The sequence below is a fragment of the Pseudophryne corroboree genome, chromosome 7, assembly GCF_028390025.1.
Source record: "Pseudophryne corroboree isolate aPseCor3 chromosome 7, aPseCor3.hap2, whole genome shotgun sequence".
In the NCBI taxonomy this organism is placed as follows: Eukaryota; Metazoa; Chordata; class Amphibia; order Anura; family Myobatrachidae; genus Pseudophryne; species Pseudophryne corroboree.
Window position 1 is genome coordinate 430327667 of NC_086450.1, and position 22418 is coordinate 430350084.

Here is a 22418-nt window from a genome sequence, read left to right on the forward strand (position 1 = left end):
AGAGTAAATCTATGAAAATCGCAAACCTATTCCGATCGATACGAATCCGCACATGCGTCAGTGGTGATACCATTGTGTTATTAAAAACTCCCTCAAAACACCGAAATACATTCATTGGTGACATTTGTTCTGTCCACAGAACTGAATACCCTGCCTCAGCCATGCTTGTGAGCAGGAGGAGTGCGGCAGCTGGTTTGGTGCACTTTTCTAAGCACCCTGATTGAAATTGTGCCAATTAAAAGGGTTTTCACATGCAAACACAATTTTTTAAAGAAGTGCATTGGCACCAAAGTGTACAAAATCAATTCGCTTCTTAGTAAATTCACGTTTTGTATTGGTACCAATGCTATTCTGACAATGTTTGGCTCGATGGTGAGTTGCTGCAAATTGGTCTGCAAAGTCATGTTTGACATACTCTATCCAGGCGAATTGGACATTAGTAGATTTCCGATTTGCAAAATTGTAGCTTTATCACTGAAAAATGCCCAAATTGACCAAACACGATTCTTAGTAAATCTCCCCCTTACAGTATAAAACATTGCAGAACATTGAGATATAACCATTTACATAACACCCACATAAGTAAAGCCTGCTGTTGAACCCAAAAGTTTGGTGCCATTGAGGGCATTGGCTGATGGGGTGATAGTATAAGTGAGGAAAGGAAGATCACATGAGGGATGAGGGCCCTGCATTTGAGAGCTGCAATTTACAGAGGAAAGGCGAACAGCCGGGTGATACAGGAGGGAGAGGTAGTGAGAGAGGAACACAGATGAGTGATTTAGGATTAGAGCTGAAAGGCTTTTATCAAGAAGTGGGTTTTGGAAGCCTATTTGAAGCTTTGGAGAGGGAGAGAGTTCCAGAGGTGGGGAGCAGCACAGACGTAAATCCTGAAGGCAGGAATGGGATGAGGTAGGCAGTAGGGAGGGGGGAGACGGTGAGCACGGTATAGGAAAGGATTATAGATGACTGAGGAGTTTGAATTGGATTCTGAAGTGAATGTACCAAAATGTTTTCGTGAACAATTGTCTAAATTTAAAAAGAAGAATCAATCGTTTCCAGCGGAGGCTGTTCAGCTTGAGCAGCGATTCATTTTTTTGGCTTAATAATGGGCTAGTACACTTGGGACCTGTGCACGTGGCTGTATCTCCCAAATTTTAACAAGTGGCTATAAGCTTGTTCTGCAAACCCATGTTCACCCTTTACACTGTGTAGGAGACATTTGGAAAGTATGCGAAATGGGAATGTGACAAACTCTAACTTCTGCAGCCAGTTACAATGGATATACACTAGGGTTAATTGTTTGTTGGAGCCAATTAACCTAGCAGTATATTTTTGGGTTGTGGGAGGAACAGGAGTAGCCGAAGAAATCCCTTGCAAGCACGGGGAGCATATACAAACTCCACACAGTTAGGGACATAGTGGGATTGAACCCATGACCTCGGTGCTGTGTGGCAGTAATGCTAACCCTTACACCGTCTGTACTGCCATTGTCACAACACCCAGTGGAGAAAGTAGTTTTATGTGCTAAACAAAATGTCCTTATGGGAAAGCAGTGCTACCTCTGAGGCACGAGGTACATAAAATTAACTGCAGTGTGTGCCGCCACTACTAGGCCTGGAGGTGACGGGAGCCTGGCAGGGTCACTCTTCCAATCCAATGAGTATATAGAGCTGGTACCAAGGAACTTTTTAACCACATCCTGGATCATGCTTGACATATAAGTCATGTCAGGACAAGTTCTCTACACTATACATCAGGACGGGAAGCGGTTAAAATACCGCTAGTCGGGATACCAACTAACAGTGAAACGCTGACTCCAGAATACCGGTGACACAGGCTATTCTCCCTCTGTGGGTGTCCACGCCACCCATAGAGGAAGAATATAACCTGTGGTGAGCACAGTGAGGCCGCAAGGGGCTTTCTAGTGCTCGCCCCACTGCTGCCATACTGGTGGCCAGGATTGCCGCGGTCGGTATACTGACATCCCGGCCGCCGGTAATTCATACTGAACCCATCAGGGCGTTTCAACACCACTTCTCAAGTACCCCTAACAGATCATGTTTTCTGTACCTCTGCAATTATGCACAGATGAGTTAATCTATGACAGTAATTATCCCACCTGCTTCCACAGACCTAATCCACACGACATCTGCTGGGAAAACCTGAGGTTGAGAACCACCGCTAGACAGAACCGTGAGCTTTGTTGCACTTATGTTTAATTGAGCTCATGTGATTTTTCTTTTACATCTAAAATACCAACGTTAAACCATTGTAGAGAATAGGGCAGGGGGCTGCAGCCTGGCGCTGTTACACCCTGAAAGAAGATGCTATGGGGGGAATTCAGTTGTTTGAAAAGTCAGTTGGGTGTCTGTTTTTTCCTATGTAATAGACAGGAAAAAACAGACACCCAACGACTTCTCAAACAATTGAATATCCCCCTATAAGTGCAATCACCCTTCAACAGCAAACATAGCTCAACTTTGTTTCTTTAATATGTCCTTTTCTACATCCCACCCATAATTTGTGTGACACTTCAGCACTGGATTGTGATGCACAGATGTGTTCTGTCCCAGGGATTGCGAATCCCTGTACTGAGGTCATGAGAGTGTATTGTCACACACATATTTCCAGATTGTTGAATAAATAATGTCTACAGCTAGTATCCCATAATGCAGGACTGCCGAGTCTCAGGAGCTGCGTCGCACGGCCTTGAGATACTCACTGCTGGCGCCTGGTTCCTCCTCTGCTAGCTAGTGACTGTCAAAGGAGCACTTTTAGCAAGGCAGCAGTAAAACAGCCATACACCCCCCCCACCCCCCTCCCCCCCGATATTGGTTACTTTTTATACTGGAATATTATCTGCCTGTTCCTGGAACTATCTCCCGCACTTACTCAGGTATCGATTTGGAAGACATCTCTCTCTTGAAGGCCAGCTGGTACTTCAGGCTCTCCACCTCCTTCTTCATCTGGGGCGCATCCATCTCATCCATGATTGCGGATATAAGCTAGAAGACTCCACGGAGACTGTGCTATAAAAAGGAAACATGGGAATTATATTCAGCCATGAAACATATGGAGAAAACACTCAACAACTAGAGATCAGATTTTTCTATCCCGTACAGGTTCCGGCTCCCAGAATGGGCCCCATTCACATTGTTGGTATTTTCCATATTTAAAAAACAATTAAATCGGAATTCTGTGCTGTAAAAGAAACCATTTCCCAGTGCTGGATCACTGGACTTTATCATCCCACGTTGTGCTGCATGACTGAGGTCCCCTTACCTGCTGTCTGTCAGGCAGACTGTGGACAAGCAGTGGCTCCTAGTACGGCTTCTCAGCTCTGGCAGCCTAGATCCTGCTTTGCATGTACTTCCAGCACAAGCCAAATAAGGCGCAGGTAGAATTTGAATCCGATTTGAATGTTCCACTTAGGAGTGGCCGAGTGAGTGAGGACGGAGCAAGGCGGCTCTTTTATATAGCAATCACAGGCTGCAGTAATTGGCATTGAGGGCAGGTGTGTCACCGGGGTCCATGTGAGTGCCTAGGGGGGAGGCAAAGTAGGACAAAGTGAGTGAATATGAAACGTCATATTAGCAACCCTTTCATTGACACAAAGAGGCATTTAAATGCATTAGTACATTGGTGACTGACAGTCTTCAGGCTGTGCTGAGGGCTCGTGCATACCAGGCCCTTACTTCCGGGAGAAATTCGGGTGGATGCACCCGATTAGAGGTGAGCTAAATTACCTTTCTGCAAAACCAGTGCGATGGCTTGAGCCTACTTACTGTACAGTGCAGATTGAGTAGACTGTATTGCAAATTGTAAAGCTAACCCGACTTGCAACAAGATACAGACAATCACTATCGCAGGCTGCATTCATAATTGTATTATGGAAAAATGTGATATTGATCTGCTTCACTGGTGTACAGTAGAGCTAGCCAAAAATGCTGTAATAAAGGCTGCTTCATCTGTGGATCCAACAATAGATTTTAATGCATTTACTTACAAGCCAGTTTTAACAGCGACTCAACTGAGAGGATTTAATATAAAAGGTGACCCTGAACCCAAACAAAAAGAAAAATCCTTTAACCGAAACGTTTTACTTTTTTTTTTTTTTTTTTTTTTTATTAACTACTGTTCCAAGGTTTTAGAACATACCCATTTTCCCAGTTTTCTCTATCGTCCTAGTGGATGCTGGGGTTCCTGAAAAGGACCATGGGGAATAGCGGCTCCGCAGGAGACAGGGCACAAAAAGTAAAGCTTTAGGATCAGGTGGTGTGCACTGGCTCCTCCCCCTATGACCCTCCTCCAAGCCTCAGTTAGATTTTTGTGCCCGGCCGAGAAGGGTGCAATCTAGGTGGCTCTCCTAAAGAGCTGCTTAGAAAAGTTTAGCTTAGGTTTTTTATTTTACAGTGAGTCCTGCTGGCAACAGGATCACTGCAACGAGGGACTTAGGGGAGAAGAAGTGAACTCACCTGTGTGCAGGATGGATTGGCTTCTTTGGCTACTGGACATTAGCTCCAGAGGGACGATCACAGGTACAGCCTGGATGGTCACCGGAGCCTCGCCGCCGGCCCCCTTGCAGATGCTGAAACAAGAAGAAGGTCCAGAATCGGCGGCATGAAGACTCCTCAGTCTTCTTAAGGTAGCGCACAGCACTGCAGCTGTGCGCCATTTCCTCTCAGCACACTTCACACGGCAGTCACTGAGGGTGCAGGGCGCTGGAAGGGGGGCGCCCTGGGAGGCAATGAAAACCTATTTTTGGCTAAAAATACCTCACATATAGCCTCCGGGGGCTATATGGAGATATTTAACCCCTGCCAGAATCCGTTAAGAGCGGGAGACGAGGCCGCCGAAAAAGGGGCGGGGCCTATCTCCTCAGCACACAGCGCCATTTTCCCTCACAGAAAGGCTGGAGGGAAGGCTCCCAGGCTCTCCCCTGCACTGCACTACAGAAACAGGGTTAAAACAGAGAGGGGGGGCACTAATTTGGCGTTAGAAATATATAAAAAAGATGCTATAAGGAAAAACACTTATATAAGGTTGTCCCTATATAATTATAGCGTTTTTGGTGTGTGCTGGCAAACTCTCCCTCTCCAAAGGGCTAGTAGGTCCTGTCCTCTATCAGAGCATTCCCTGTGTGTGTGCTGTGTGTCGGTACGTGTGTGTCGACATGTATGAGGACGATGTTGGTGAGGAGGCGGAGCAATTGCCTGTAATGGTGATGTCACTCTCTAGGGAGTCGACACCGGAATGGATGGCTTATTTAGGGAATTACGTGATAATGTCAACACGCAGCAAGGTCGGTTGACGACATGAGACGGCCGACAAACAATTAGTACCGGTCCAGACGTCTCAAAAACACCGTCAGGGGTTTTAAAACGCCCGTTTACTTTAGTCGGTCGACACAGACACAGACAGGGACACTGAATCCAGTGTCGACGGTGAATAAACAAACGTATTCCTTATTAGGGCCACACGTTAAGGGCAATGAAGGAGGTGTTACATATTTCTGATACTACAAGTACCACAAAAGAGGGTATTATGTGGGATGTGAAAAAACTACCGTAGTTTTTCCTGAATCAGATAAATTAAATGAAGTGTGTGATGATGCGTGGGTTCCCCCCGATAGAAAATATGGGCGGTATACCCTTTCCCGCCAGAAGTTAGGGCGCGTTGGGAAACACCCCTTAGGGTGGATAAGGCGCTCACACGCTTATCAGAACAAGTGGCGGTACCGTCTATAGATAGGGCCGTCCTCAAGGAGCCAGCTGACAGGAGGCTGGAAAATATCATAAAAAGTATATACACACATACTGGTGTTATACTGCGACCAGCGATCGCCTCAGCCTGGATGTGCAGAGCTGGGGTGGCTTGGTCGGATTCCCTGACTAAAAATATTGATACCCTTGACAGGGACAGTATTTTATTGACTATAGAGCATTTAAAGGATGCATTTCTATATATGCGAGATGCACAGAGGGATATTTGCACTCTGGCATCAAGAGTAAGTGCGATGTCCATATCTGCCAGAAGATGTTTATGGACACGACAGTGGTCAGGTGATGCAGATTCCAAACGGCACAAAGGTGTATTGCCGTATAAAGGAAGAGGAGTTATTTGGGGTCGGTCCATCGGACCTGGTGGCCACGGCAACTGCTGGAAAATCCACCGTTTTTTACCCTAAGTCACATCTCTGCAGAAAAAGACACCGTCTTTTCAGCTTCAGTCCTTTCGTCCCTATAAGAGTCATATCTGCCCAGGGATAGAGGAAAGGGAAGAAGACTGCAGCAGGCAGCCCATTCCCAGGAACAGAAGCGTTCCACCGCTTCTGACAAGCTCTCAGCATGACGCTGAGACCGTACAGGACCCCTGGATCCTACAAGTAGTATCCCAGGGGTACAGATTGGAATGTCGAGACGTTTCCCCTGCGCAGGCTCCTGAAGTCTGCTTTACCAAGGTCTCCCTCCGACAAGGAGGCAGTATGGGAAACAATTCACGAGCTGTATTCCCAGTAGGTGATAATTAAATTACCCCTCCTACAACAAGAAAAGGGGTATTATTCCACACTATATTGTGGTACTGAAGCCAGAAGGCTAGGTGAGACCTATTCTAAATCTAAAAAAATTTGAACACTTACAAAGGTTCAAATCAAGATGGAGTCACTCAGAGCAGTGATAACGAACCGGGAAGAAGGGGACTATATGGTGTCCCGAGACATCAGGGATGCTTACCTCCATGTCCCAAATTTGCCCTTATCACTAAGGGTACCTCAGGTTCGTGGTACAGAACTGTCACTATCAGTTTCAGACGCTGCCGTTTGGATTGTCCACGGCACCCCTGGTCTTTACCAAGGTAATGGCCGAAATGATGGTTCTTCTTCGAAGAAAAGGCGTCTTAATTATCCCTTACTTGGACGATCTCCTGATAAGGGCAAAGTCCAGGGAACAGTTGGAGGTCGGAGTAGCACTATCTCGGATACTGTTACAACAGCAGGGGTGGATTCTAAATATTCCAAAATCGCAGCTGATCCCGACAACAAGTCTCCTGTGCTTTGGGATGATTCTGGACACAGTCCAGAAAAAGGTGTTTCTCCCGGAAGAGAAAGCCAGGGAGTTATCCGAGCTAGTCAGGAACCTCCTAAAATCAGTGCATCATTGCACAAGGGCCATGGTAAAAAAATGGTGACTTCCTTCGAAGCAATTCCAGTCGGCAGATTTCATGCAAGAACTTTTCAGTGGGATCTGCTGGACAAATGGTCCGGATCGCATCTTCAGATGCATCAGCGGATAACCCTATATCCAAGGACAAGGGTGTCTCTCCTGTGGTGGTTACAGAGTGCTCATCTTCTAGAGGGCCGCAGATTCGGCATTCAGTTTTGGATGTTGGTGACCACGGAGGCCAGCCCGAGAGGCTGGGGAGCAGTCACACAAGGAAAAAATTTCCAGGGAGTGTGATCAAGTCTGGAGACTTTTCTCCACATAAATATAGCTAAGGGTAAATTTATAATGCTCTAAGCTTAGCAAGACCTCTGCTTCAAGGTCAGCCGGTATTGATCCAGTGGGATAAAACATCACGGCAGTCGCCCACGTAAATAGACAGGGCGGCACAAGAAGCAGGAGGGCAGTGGCAAAAACTGCAAGGACTTTTCGCTGGGCGGAAAATCATGTGATAGCACTGTCAGCAGTGTTTCATTCTGGGAATGGAAACTGGGAAGCAGACTTCCTCAGTAGGCACGACCTCCACCCGGCAGAGTGGGAACTTCATGGGGAAGTTTTCCACATGATTGTAAACCGTTGGGAATTACCAAAGGTGGACATGATGGCGTCCCGTCTGAACAAAAAACGGGACAGGTATTGCGCCAGGTTAAGAGACCCTCAGGCAATAGCTGTGGACGTTCTGGTAACACCGTGGGTGTACCAGTCGGTGTATGTGTTCCATCCTCTGCTTTTCATACCTAAGGTACTGAGAATTATAAGACGTAGAGGAGTAAGAACTATACTCATGGCTCCGGATTGGCCAAGAAGGACTTGGTACCCGGAACTTCAAGAGATGCTCACAGAGGACTTATGGCCTCTGCCGCTAAGAAGGGACTTGTTTCAGCAAGTACCATGTCTGTTCCAAGACTTACCGCAGCTGCGTTTGACGGCATGGCGGTGGAACGCCGGATCCTAAGGGAAAAGGCATTCAGGAAGAGGTCATTCCTACCCTGGTCAAAGCCAGAAAGGAGGTGACCGCACAACATTATCACCACATGTGGCGAAAATATGTTGCGTGGTGTGAGGCCAGGAAGGCCCCACGAAGAAATTTCAACTCGGTCGATTCCTGCATTTCCTGCAAACAGGAGTGTCTATGGGCCTCAAATTGGGGTCCATTAAGGTTCAAATTTCGGCCCTGTCGATTTTTCTTCCAGAAAGAATTGGCTTCAGTTCCTGAAGTCCAGAAGTTTGTCAAGGGAGTATTGCATATACAACCCCCTTTTGTGCCTCCAGTGGCACTGTGGGATCTCAACGTAGTTCTGGGATTCCTCAAAACACATTGGTTTAAAACCAGTCAAATCTGTGGATTTGAAGCATCTCACATGAAAAGTGAACATGCTCTTGGACCTGGCCTGGACCAGGCGAGTGTCAAATTGGTGGTTTTTTTCTCATAAAAGCCCATATCTGTTTGTCCATTCGGACAGGGCAGAGCTGCGGACTCGTCCCCAGTTCTCTCCCTAAGGTGGTGTCAGTGTTTCACCTGAACCAGCTTATTGTGGTGTCTTGCGCCTACTAGGGACTTGGAGGACTCCAAGTGGCTAGATGTGGTCAGGGCCCTGAAAATATAGGTTCCAGGACGGCTGGAGTCAGGAAAACTGACTTGCTGTTATCCTGTATGCACCCAACAAACTGGGTGCTCTTGCTTCTAAGCAGACTTTTGCTAGTTGGATGTGTAATACAATTCAGCTTGCACATTCTGTGGCAGGCCTGCCACAGCCAAAATATGTAAATGCCCATTCCACAAGGAAGGTGGGCTCATCTTGGGCGGCTGCCCGAGGGGTCTCGGCTTTACAACTTTGCCGAGCGGCTATTTAGTCAGGGGCAAACACGTTTGTAAAATCCTACAAATTTGATAACCTGGCTAAGGAGGACCTGGAGTTCTCTCATTCGGTGCTGCAGAGTCATCCGCACTCTCCCGCCCGTTTGGGAGCTTTGGTATAATCCCCATGGTCCTTTCAGGAACCCCAGCATCCACTAGGACGATAGAGAAAATAAGAATTTACTTACCGATAATTCTATTTCTCGGAGTCCGTAGTGGATGCTGGGCGCCCATCCCAAGTGCGGATTATCTGCAATACTTGTACATAGTTACAAAAATCGGGTTATTATTGTTGTGAGCCATCTTTCAGAGGCTCCGCTGTTATCATACTGTTAACTGGGTTCAGATCACAGGCTGTACAGTGTGATTGGTGTGGCTGGTATGAGTCTTACCCGGGATTCATAAATCCTTCCTTATTGTGTACGCTCGTCCGGGCACAGTATCCTAACTGAGGCTTGGAGGAGGGTCATAGGGGGAGGAGCCAGTGCACACCACCTGATCCTAAAGCTTTACTTTTTGTGCCCTGTCTCCTGCGGAGCCGCTATTCCCCATGGTCCTTTCAGGAACCCCAGCATCCACTACGGACTCCGAGAAATAGAATTATCGGTAAGTAAATTCTTTTTTTTTATTGAAATTTAAGCAGTTGAAATCCAGTGAATAATCTGAAATGGTGCAGATGTAAAAAGTAAATTGAGCAATTCTTATTATTTTTAACCATTTAAGTTTCAGTTATATAAAAAAAAAAGCTTTTATAAAAAGGGACGTACACAGTGAAATCATATTGGGGGTAATTCAGACCTGATCGGAGCAGCAAATTTGTTAGCAGTTGGGCAAAACCATGTGCACTGCAGGGAAGGGGGGCAGATGTAACATGTGCAGAGAGAGTTAGATTTGGGTGGGTTATATTGTTTCTGTGCAGGGTAAATACTGGCTGATTTATTTTTACACTGCAATTTAGATTTCAGTTTGAACACCCCCCACCCAAATCTAACTCTCTCTGCACATGTTATATCTGACCCCCCTGCAGCACACATGGTTTTGTCCAACTGCTAACAAATTTGCTGCTGCGATCAACTCAATTACCCCCATTATTATGACCACCTGCTAATGCCAGAGTAACCGCCATGTGCATGCTAGACACACATCTGGTAGCCCCCAGGTTAATTTTGATGGTGAGCTGCTCCACTGTAGCGTGTCGGTCGGCCTTCACGCATCTTCTTAGCCGACGCTTACCTCTGACATCAGTGGCACGTGGTGCTCTGAAGTTTCCATGTTGATTATTCGCAATGGTGCCATTTGTCCAGTCACGATACACCTTCACCACAGCAGCAGACGAATGGTTCACAAACTGCGCTGTGTCAGAAATATCCTGCCAACCTCGGCCCGAAAGCCGATAATCATCCGTTTTTGCAAATCGGATAAATCGCCCCTTTTACCCATGACAGCATCAAGTGATATGTGTGCAGACGGCTTATCACACACCTTATATACCCACCAAGCCAGCTCACGACACCTGACTTCATGGGCTACGCGCTGCCGACGTCTAATGTAGGAGATGGTCATAATAATGTGACTCGACAGTGTATTATGGTTTAAGGCAAGGTTTCCCAAACTCTGTGCTCAAAGCATCCTAACAGTCCAGGTTTTAAGGATATGTTTGTGCATAGATGGTATAAAAGAAACTGACTGAGGTACTAATATAGTCAACTGTGCTTAAGCATGGATATCCTTAAAACCTGAACTGTTGGGTTGCCTTGAGGACAGAGTTTGGCAATCACTGGGCTAAGAACTTACAGATGGCAGGCAGCAATGAAAACGAGGATGGCATGGGCCATAAGACACTGCCAGTGGGCTACCGAAGACCAACAGACCGTTATGGACAATGAATCAAAATGTGAAATCTCTGGTGCAGCGTGTAGGATATAGGCACAGACGAGTTGGCAGGGGTGTGTAAAAGCAGCCATTTCCTGGCATGTTTAAGGCTAGTATTTAAAAGGGTAATGATTTTTACAAAACACCCTACATTTTGAGCTAGAAGCTGCTGCTTAGTATATAAACCCCTGTGACGCAACCTATCAAATATGAAGGAGGCAGCATAATGGTCTGGGTCTCTATTGCTGGTACGAACATGTAATATCCTCTGATCTATGCCAAGGTGGTCAAGAGTTCATCCAACAGCACAATAATGATTCCAGGATATGTCAGAACTACTTTTGAGGAAAAGAACAAATCTGTAGGCTCCAAATCATGGAATGGGCAGCGCAGTCTCCAGCCGTAAACACGTCACGCTGTCATGGCATGGACTGAACAGAAGGGTGAAAGCAAAGCAACCTACGGGTGCAGCACATGTGGGAGATCCTGCAACAGTGCTGGGGAGAATGTCCCAAACAACGTGTGTGCTCCACAGAGAGAAAGCCAGGAGTATGAGCGGCTGTTGGGATTCAGGGGTCTATTTACTAATCCTCGGATGGAGATAAAGTATCAGCCAATCAGTGTTTAACTGCCATGTCACAGGCTGGGTTTGAAAAATGAGAGATAGGAGCTGATTGGCTGTCACTTTATCTCCACCCAGGGCTTAGTAAATAGATCCCTAAGTATTTTGATTCAGTTTTGCTCAACAAAATGATTATTATTTCTCTAACGTCCTAGTGGATGCTGGGGACTCCGTAAGGACCATGGGGAATAGACGGGCTCCGCAGGAGACTGGGCACTCTAAGAAAGAATTAGGACTACTGGTGTGCACTGGCTCCTCCCTCTATGCCCCTCCTCCAGACCTCAGTTAGAATCTGTGCCCGGACGGAGCTGGGTGCATTTTAGTGAGCTCTCCTGAGCTTGCTAATAAGAAAGTATTTTGTTAGGTTTTTTTATTTTCAGAGAGCTTCTGCTGGCAACAGACTCTCTGCTACGTGGGACTGAGGGGAGAGAAGCAAACCTACCAACTGCGGATAGGTTGCGCTTCTTAGGCTACTGGACACCATTAGCTCCAGAGGGATCGAACACAGGAACTCACCCTTGGTCGTCCGGAGCCGCGCCGCCGTCCCCCTCGCAGAGCCAGAAGACGGCGAGTAAAGCAAGAAGACATCAAAATCGGCGGTAGAAGACTCCTGTCTTCACATGAGGTAGCGCACAGCACTGCAGCTGTGCGCCATTGCTCCCACACTAACCCACACACTCCGGTCACTGTAGGGTGCAGGGCGCAGGGGGGGGCGCCCTGGGCAGCAATTGAGTACCTCCTGGCAAATAGAGCATATATACAGCTAGGCACTGTATATATGCACGAGCCCCCGCCATTATTTTTCAACAAAATCACGGAACAGAAGCCCGCCGCTGAGGGGGCGGGGCTTCTTCATCAGCACTCACCAGCGCCATTTTCTCTCCACAGCTCCGCTGAGAGGAAGCTCCCCAGGCTCTCCCCTGCAGAATCACGGTAGAAAGAGGGTGAAAAGAGAGGGGGGGGGCACATAAATTTAGCGCAAATTCAATAATACAGCAGCTACTGGGTAAACACTAAGTTACTGTGTAATTCCTGGGTTATATAGCGCTGGGGTGTGTGCTGGCATACTCTCTCTCTGTCTCTCCAAAAGGCCTTGTGGGGATTCTGTCCTCAAATAGAGCATCCCCTGTGTGTGTGGTGTGTCGGTACAATTGTGTCGACATGTTTGACGAGGAAAACTATGTGGAAGCAGAGCAGGTGCAGTTGAATGTGGTGTCTCCGCCGACACCTGATTGGATGGATATGTGGAAGGTGTTAAATGATAATGTAAACTCCTTGCATAAAAGGTTGGATAAAGCTGAAGCCTTAGGACAGTCAGGGTCTCAACCCATGCCTGATCCTACCGCGCAGAGGCCGTCAGGGTCTTAGAAGCGCCCACTATCCCAAATTGTTGACACAGATATCGACACGGATTCTGACTCCAGTGTCGATGGCGATGAGGCAAAGCTGCAGCCTAAAATGGCTAAAGCCATCCGATACATGATTATAGCAATGAAGGATGTATTGCACATTTCAGAGGTAAACCCTGTCCCTGACAAGAGGGTTTATATGTTTGGGGAAAAAAGGCAAGAAGTGACTTTTCCCCCTTCACATGAGTTAAATGAGTTATGTGAAAAAGCGTGGGATTCTCCTGATAGGAAAGTGCAGATTCCCAAACGGTTACTTATGGCGTACCCCTTCCCGCCAACGGATAGGTTATGCTGGGAGTCATCCCCTAGGGTAGACAAAGCTTTGACACGCTTATCTAAGAAGGTGGCCCTGCCGTCACAGGATACGGCCTCCCTAAAGGATCCTGCGGATAGGAAGCAGGAAGGTATCCTGAAGTCTGTATATACACATTCCGGTACCATACTGAGGCCGGCAATTGCGTCGGCCTGGATGTGTAGTGCTGTAGCAGCATGGACCGATACTCTGTCTGAGGAACTGGATACCTTGGACAAGGATACTATTTTACTGACCCTGGGGCATATAAAAGACGCTATCCAATATATGAGGGATGCCCAGAGGGACATTTGCCTACTAGGCTCTAGAATAAATGCAATGTCAACTTCTGCCAGAAGGGTCCTGTGGACTCGGCAATGGACAGGTGATGCCGACTCAAAAAAGCACATGGAGGTTTTACCTTATAAGGGTGAGGAATTGTTTGGGGACGGTCTCTCGGACCTAGTTTCCACAGCTACGGCTGGAAAGTCAAATTTTTTGCCATATATTCCCTCACAGCCTTAGAAAGCACCGTATTACCAAATGCAGTCCTTTCGATCACAAAGAGGCAAGAAAGTCAGAGGTGCGTCCTTTCTTGCCAGAGGCAGGAGTAGAGGAAAGAAGCTGCACAATACAGCTAGTTCCCAGGAACAGAAGTCCTCCCCGGCTTCCACTAAATCCACCGCATGACGCTGGGGCTCCACAAGTGGAGCCGGGAGCGGTGGGGACGCGTCTCCGAAATTTCAGCCACCAGTGGGTTCGCTCACAGGTGGATCCCTGGGCTAGACAGATTGTGTCTCAGGGATACAAGCTGGAATTCGAAGTGATGCCCCCTCACCGTTACCTCAAATCGGCCCTGCCAGCTTCCCCCATAGAAAGGGAGGTAGTGTTAGCGGCAATTCACAAGTTATATCTCCAGCAAGTGGTGGTAAAGGTTCCCCTCCTTCAACAGGGAAGGGGTTACTATTCCACAATGTTTGTAGTACCGAAACCGGATGGTTCGGTCAGACCCATTTTGAATTTAAAGTCCCTGAACATTTACCTGAAAAAGTTCAAGTTCAAGATGGAATCGCTCAGAGCGGTCATTGCAAGCCTGGAAGAGGGGGATTTTATGGTGTCTCTGGACATAAAGGATGCTTACCTGCATGTCCCCATTTATCCACCTCATCAGGAGTACCTCAGATTTGTGGTACAGGACTGTCATTACCAATTCCAGACGTTGCCGTTTGGTCTGTCCACGGCACCGAGAATATTTACCAAGGTAATGGCGGAAATGATGGTGCTCCTACGACAGCAAGGAGTCACAATTATCCCATACTTGGACGATCTCCTCATAAAGGCGAGGTCCAGAGAGCAGTTGCTGATCAGCGTAGCACACTCTCAGGAAGTGTTGCAACAGCACGGCTGGATTCTGAATATTCCCAAGTCGCAGCTGATTCCTACGACGCGTCTGCCCTTCCTGGGCATGATTCTGGACACGGACCAGAAGAAGGTGTTTCTCCCGGCGGAGAAGGCTCAGGAACTCGTGACTCTGGTCAGAGACCTCTTAAAACCAAAACAGGTGTCGGTGCATCACTGCACGCGAGTCCTGGGAAAGATGGTGGCATCGTACGAGGCCATTCCCTTCGGCAGGTTCCATGCGAGGACCTTTCAATGGGATATGTTGGACAAGTGGTCCGGATCGCATCTTCAGATGCATCGGCTGATCACCCTATCCCCCAGGGCCAGGGTGTCTCTTCTGTGGTGGCTGCAGAGTGCTCACCTTCTCGAGGGCCGCAGGTTCAGCATACAGGACTGGGTCCTGGTGACCACGGATGCAAGCCTCCGAGGGTGGGGGGCAGTCACTCAGGGAAGAAACTTCCAGGGGCTGTGGTCAAGTCAGGAGACTTGTCTGCACATAAATATCCTGGAACTAAGGCCATATACAACGCCCTGAGTCAAGCGGAGCCGCTGCTTCGCAACCAACCGGTGCTGATTCAGTCAGACAACATCACCGCAGTGGCTCATGTAAACCGCCAGGGCGGCACAAGAAGCAGGGTGGCGATGGCAGAAGCCACCAGAATTCTTCCCTGGGCGGAGAATCACGTGCAAGCACTGTCAGCAGTGTTCATTCCGGGAGTGGACAACTGGGAAGCAGACTTCCTCAGCAGGCACGACCTCCACCCGGGAGAGTGGGGACTTCATCAAGAAGTCTTCACACAGATTACAAATCGATGGGAACTGCCACAGGTGGACATGATGGCATCCCGCCTCAACAAAAAGCTACAAAGGTATTGCGCCAGGTCAAGAGACCCTCAGGCGATAGCTGTGGACGCACTAGTAACACCGTGGGTGTTCCAGTCAGTCTATGTGTTTCCTCCTCTTCCTCTCATACCCAAGGTGCTGAGAATCATAAGAAAAAGAGGAGTGAGAACAATACTCATTGTTCCGGATTGGCCAAGAAGGACTTGATACCCGGCCGGAACTGCAAGAAATGCTCACAGAGAACCCAGAGCCTCTGCCTCTCAGACAGGATCTGTTGCAACAGGGGCCCTGTCTGTTCCAAGACTTACCGCGGCTGCGTTTGACGGCATGGCGGTTGAAGACCGTGGAGCTAAAGTATCTCACGTGGAAAGTGGTCATGCTATTGGCCTTAGCTTCGGCTAGGCGTGTGTCAGAATTGGCGGCTTTGTCATGTAAAAGCCCCTATCTGGTTTTCCATATGGACAGGGCAGAATTGCGGACTCGTCCGCAATTTCTGCCGAAGGTGGTGTCATCTTTTCATTTGAACCAACCTATTGTGGTGCCTGCGGCTACTCGTGACTTGGAGGATTCTAAGTTACTTGATGTAGTCAGGGCTTTGAAGATTTATGTAGCCAGAACAGCTGGAGTCAGGAAAACTGACTCGCTGTTTATCCTGTATGCATCCAACAAGCTGGGTGCTCCTGCTTCAAAGCAAACTATTGCTCGCTGGATCTGTAACACGATTCAGCAGGCTCATTCTGCGGCTGGATTGCCGCATCCAAAATCAGTAAAAGCCCATTCCACAGGGAAGGTGGGCTCTTCTTGGGCGGCTGCCCGAGGGGTCTCGGCATTGCAGCTTTGCCGAGCTGCTACTTGGTCGGGTTCAAACACTTTTGCAAAATTCTACAAGTTTGATACCCTGGCTGAGGAGGACCTTGTGTTTGCCCATTCTGTGCTGCAGAGTCATCCGCACTCTCCCGTCCGTTTGGGAGCTTTGGTATAATCCCCATGGTCCTTACGGAGTCCCCAGCATCCACTAGGACGTTAGAGAAAATAAGACTTTACTCACCGGTAAATCTATTTCTCGTAGTCCGTAGTGGATACTGGGCGCCCGTCCCAAGTGCGGACTTCTTCTGCATTACTTGTATATAGTTATTGCTTAATAAAGGGTTATGTTATGTTGGCATCCGTTGGTTGATGCTCTGTTGTTGTTCATACTGTTAACTGGGTAAGGTTATCACGAGTTATACGGTGTGATTGGTGTGGCTGGTATGAGTCTTACCCTGGATTCCAAAATCCTTTCCTTGAAATGTCAGCTCTTCCGGGCACAGTTTCCTTAACTGAGGTCTGGAGGAGGGGCATAGAGGGAGGAGCCAGTGCACACCAGTAGTCCTAATTCTTTCTTAGAGTGCCCAGTCTCCTGCGGAGCCCGTCTATTCCCCATGGTCCTTACGGAGTCCCCAGCATCCACTACGGACTACGAGAAATAGATTTACCGGTGAGTAAAATCTTATTTTTTTTGCTTATTTTTTTCTGTGTGTTAATCCAAGAATACAGTGAGACGTAAAACTGTGTGAAGGGTCAGTACACACTGGAAAGATGGGGGTGCTGTAAAACTTGACCGGTAGTACAGTATGTGTGTGTGTGTGTATTATATATATATATACATACACACACATACATACATACATATATATACACATACACACATACATACATACATACATACATACATACATGTTGAGCATCCCGTATCCAAATGTTCCGTAATACAAAATTTTTGGAGTGAGATAGTGAAACCTTTATTTTATGAAGCTCAATGTACACAAAGTTTGTTTAATACAGTTATTAAAAATATTGTATTAATTGACCTTCAGGCTGTGTGTATAAGGTGTATATGAAACATAAATGTATTGGTCCCATCGCCATGATATCTCATTATAGTAGGCAATTACTCCAAAACACAGAAAAATCCGATATCCAAAATACTTCTGGTGCCAAGCATATTGGATAAGGGATACTCATCCTCTATAATATATATGTCACAGTGGACATACTGTACTAACTGTTGGGTCACAACTTGTGGAGGTATACACAAGCTCATGCTTATAGGAACGTTAAGTAGAAGGGGGACTTAGACAGCCGCTGAGGCGCGATGTATTAGAGACCTAGAAATGGACCAAGTTTCCTGTGAATATAGCGGCTGCAGCAATGTAACCCTATGGGACTGTGACATGGATAAATGGAGATCCTATAGCTGCTGCTGGGCTGTTCAGATTACTCAGGACAGTCCTATTTATCGAGTGTGTGTTGACAGCAGCTTCTAGCCACTAATGCATGCATTAGCCCAATGCAAATTCTGCTGACAAGTTTCCCTCTGTCTGCACACTGCTGCCCAATTCTCCCCCCTAGAGCACCGCATGCTGTGTATGTTTGTATATGGTCCTTACAGTCCCCTGGACATCTTATCACCAGCATACATAGATCAGTGCCATTAAGCCTCTCCCAGCTACCAAGGCCGGCGACTTCTGCACAAAGTCCTGTGCCATCCCAGCCCCAGATCCCTCCACACCCTGGTTAGAAGGACTGAGGACATGCATTACACTTTCAAATCTATTGCCCTCAACTCCCATGAACAAAATCTGCTACAGACTTCAGCAACATTAAAGATTTTGCAGATTGCCAAGAGGGAATAAATGGATAGCAATTCCTTTCCTAAGTGTGGGTCCAGCCTAACAAGAGATTGGAAATAGAAAGTGGAAGGTAAGACGTATAAATCCGGCACAAACACAGGCCAAGCCAGGATTTGTGCTCTGTTCTGCAACAAAACGGATTACAAATTAATTGCCGGGAAGGTTTTAATAGGCAACAGGAGTGGAGTTAGCTCTTTCGGTGTGACTGTAGACCTGGATTGCTGTACGCTCAGTAGGAAGCACAGTGTACCAATGGTATCTTCTGCAACTAATTAGACTAGAACAAACAGCACCAACATAGCCTGGGGGCAGCCTAAACTTTCACCAGGAGACCTAGCAACATGATTACCCAGCTAATTGGGAAAAGGAGGGGTGACAGGTGTTTGGACAGGTGAGCACTTAGGCCCCCTCCAGTACCAGTATTGTTCTGAGCTAACCTGTGCTAATAAATCTCAGTATCCAACGTATTTCAATTACATACCTAACAATTCTGTACACAGAACCAACATATATAGGGGGAGTGGTATCAAACCTTGGTGAGAGAGAGAGTGCCAACCAATCAGCTCCTACCTGTCAGCCTGTAACATGGCATTTAGGAGCCAATTGGCTGGTACTTTCTCTTTCCAAGGCTTGATACATGTCCCTCATAGTGATGTATAGTAACGACTGACACAGAGCCTTACACATACATAGAAACAGGTGCAGAATGTAGGGAGCTCACAATCTAGAGTGAGGATAAGATTGGGGGACAACAGCCATCTTTCTGGCTATAAAACATCCCCTTTTACATTTACATCTGTTTTTATAAATGGACCCTTAGGTGCTAGAGGAGGAGGATGGGGGGGGGGGGGGGGGGGGGGGGGGGGGGGGGGGGGTGTTGGTCTAGAACAGAGGAAAAGGCAATAAAGAGACTTTACATTTCTGGCCAGGTTACTGAAATGACTTCATGTTTGTACCCATAGAATACAGATGCTTATTAATCACACAAAATCTTGGCCAGGCAAAATGGTGCACTGCATCATCATGTGAAAGTTTCAGACACCGATTTATGACACTGCCGGCAAGTACAGAGAACGAGGCATCAAGCTCAACCAGTCTGGGCAGTCCTGTAACCCGGTGCTCACAATGACACGGCCAACTGGACAGTCACAGTGCCCTCCACCCTTTGGGAACAAATGGCCTCCACAGGCCAGGAACCGAAACACTTATCAAACCTAATCCATGTAAGAGTATTTCCCCCAAGAAGTAGAAAGACATTGAGGTATTAAACTACATATATATTTTAGGGTTAGAAGTGGGTATGTTAATAATCTCACATAAAACACTCCTCTTCTACAACTTCCCACCATGGTCAGAGCTGACTTGCTATCTAGTTGTTCAAGACCAGCCGCGGCCCAAATGAGCCATTAGCCGGAAATATACTGCTGAGGTGTATCAGAGCTATGAAATATCCATTGATCAGGAAAAAAGTCTGAGAGACTCTGATCAGACATAAAATAAACATGCAAGCTATCAAAAAAATATAAATAAACGCACTGCTTGGATTGCAAGCTCTTTGAGCAAGACGCAGAGTTAAACCAGTACGTGTGTATGTATGTATATACATATATATATATATATATATATATATATATATATATAATATACACACACTTTTTCTTCTTGAATGTTGTGGCATAGTGGAACAAAAACAATAGCTATGTGACCACATTCCTCCCCCCCCACCTTTATTATTCAGGCTTACACATAACAGCCCCCTGCATCTGCCCGGACATGCATGAATTGCAAGAGACATTAACCCCTTGCCTGCCAGAGCCTGTGCACCACAAACCCATATCACCCATAGCTGCTAGAACCGGCTGGAAGAGGAAAATCCTTACCTTTGTGTCATGGAGGTGTCCTGCAGGAGAGAAAACCAATTGACCAAAAAACAAATCTCAGTCCTCTGCAGGAGAGAGCAGGAGGGGTATCCCGCAGCCTCACCAAAAACCCAGTGGCCTTTAAACAGATGGAATCGTGCTAAATCTGCCCAAGATCCAGGATGTAATCTGTTAATGTACCAGCAATCCAGCTGCTGCAGAGAGAGAGAGAGAGAGAGAGAGGATTAATAAGAGTGATGGCCCTTTATTTCTGGGGATGGGTTAAGAGCTGGCCCAGCGATAAGGCTTTATAGAGAGAGCTGTTTTTATGCCTGTCTTCTCGTAAGCACTTACAATACTCTCTGCATTAAGTAGCAGGTTTTGTTGAAGGAAAGGAAAAAAAACACACACACACACACACACACACACACACATATACAGGCAGAGAGAGGAGACAGGGGATGGCCTCAGATGGGGCTGGTGGGAGTCATTAGTTACCCGGTGTATTTTTACCATTTAGTGCTGCCTGGTGCTAATGACATGCAATGTTCGGCTACCATAGATACCTGTCTGTGGGATTCTGCCTTAATTGCTTCCCCCAGGAAAACTAGCGCTGGCCCAGGCTTGTGTGTGTGTGTGTGTGTTTTAGGATATAGCAGTTGACAGTGACACCCAGTAGAGACAAAGGAGCGTCCTTTGCCTCATACAGCAGCTGTGTGTTTAGTCTTGCAGTGTAAAATGTGAAGTGTTTTCTTGGAGTTGGGATTAAAGACTATATACAAAATACAGCGAGTGCAGGTGGCGGGGTGGTTTCCACGCAGCTGAATGCACCGCTTTTCTGGATGGTCGGAGCAGAGATTTGAAGTATTATAAGTTCTTTTTATAGCACACACATATCAGTCAGTTACATCAGTCCAGTGGAGCTTAGTCTATAACAGAGGTTCTTAAACACGGTCCTCAAAGCACAGTCCAGGTTTTAAGTAAATCCATGGCTCAGCACAGGTAGTTAAATCAAATTGACCGAGGCAGTAATTAAGTCACCTGTGGCCAAGCATGGATATACTTAAAACCTGGAACATTGGGGTGCCTTGAGGACTGCGTTTGAGAACCTCTGGTCTATTCTATACTCCTTCCCACAAGGACATACACTAGGGTTCTTTTTTCCCCGCCAGAAGCCAAGTAACCTACCAGCAGGTTTTTTTGGAATGTGTGAGGAAACCAAAGCAAACACGGAGAGAGCATACAAACTCCACACATATATTGTGGTCAAGAATTGAACTCAGGATTGTGAGTCAGTGATGTTAACCACTACGCACCCCATAGAGGTACCCAGGAAAACATGTGATACCGGGAGTACGGTAACTGACTGAGCGCCAATCAGCAAGCAGCCGAGCACTGTGTCGACATCACCGGTATCAGGTTATATGTATTTCCTATATTACTCCCAATATTACGACCAAGTGAACACTGACGCACCAGTCACACAGCCGCCTGTGCTGCGACTGGGTCCCCTTAGTACACAGCGTCTCAGACGGAAGCGGGAAATCAGTTCATTGCGGGAGACTCGGAGGAAACTGGTCATGAACCGGGGGGAGGGACGACCAAGGAAGCGTCTGTCTCCCCACTGCTGACATCAACCCTAAGGATCGCGGCCTCATACCAGATCTAGGGGGGGGGGGGCCCTAACACAGTCATAGCCACGCCCACTTTTGAGCAGAAGAGAGCTCTCCGGGGAGAGCCTAAGGCAGAATGATGTGCTGCAGCTTATACCACAGCAGCACAGAGGAGCCAGGAGAGCAAGGGTTACAGAGCATGTGCCCCTCACTTTCTGGTGTGTGGGTACTAGGGCTAATAAATACAATTACCCCATAGCACAGTCACATGTACATAGAACAATCACAAAGCTCTATCTCAGTCTCACTCAAAAAGTTCAGTCAGAATTGAGAGAGGAGGAGTTAGGATTGCAGATGGGAGGAGTTGGGACTGTAGAGGGAGGAGTCAAGATTAAACAGTAAACCGCCCCCCCTAAAGAAAAGTCTAGATCCGTCCCTGCCTCATACTACCCCCCCTGGAGCCTATGATTCCCTAGGGGCTAGCGCTGGTGCACCCTAGGTGGCAGCACCGTCAGCGACTGTTTGGTAGTCTCCTCCCAAAACAGTGCGGCTATGCCCGTGTTCCCCCTCTAAGCGGAACCGATGCCTTACCTTCTCCCCATGCTCCGGCCACAGCCTGGTAACGTCTGCAGGACTTGCTAGTACATCCGACACAGATGCCCGCTGAAACAGCACTGTACTCGTGGGTAAGCATTGTCGCGACCCGGCAGGAAGTTGTTGGAGCGACTCTATCTAAGGTACGTAAAAGACGCTTTTT

The 22418-nt window shown here is 47.3% G+C and overlaps 1 protein-coding gene across 1 annotated transcript in view; it reads right to left on the reverse strand.

The window, feature by feature from the left end:
- Window positions 1–20396, reverse strand: part of GNG13 (G protein subunit gamma 13) — a 36890-nt gene extending 16494 nt beyond the window's left edge. The window contains exons 1-3 of the mRNA XM_063934864.1: window positions 20070–20396; window positions 3283–3541; window positions 2893–3029 (exon numbers count right to left, since the gene is read on the reverse strand). Of these exons, the coding sequence (XP_063790934.1) occupies window positions 2893–2990 (98 nt within the window). The 5' untranslated portion in view covers window positions 2991–3029; window positions 3283–3541; window positions 20070–20396. The remainder of the gene's footprint in view (window positions 1–2892; window positions 3030–3282; window positions 3542–20069) is intronic.
- Window positions 20397–22418: the final 2022 nt, after the last annotated feature.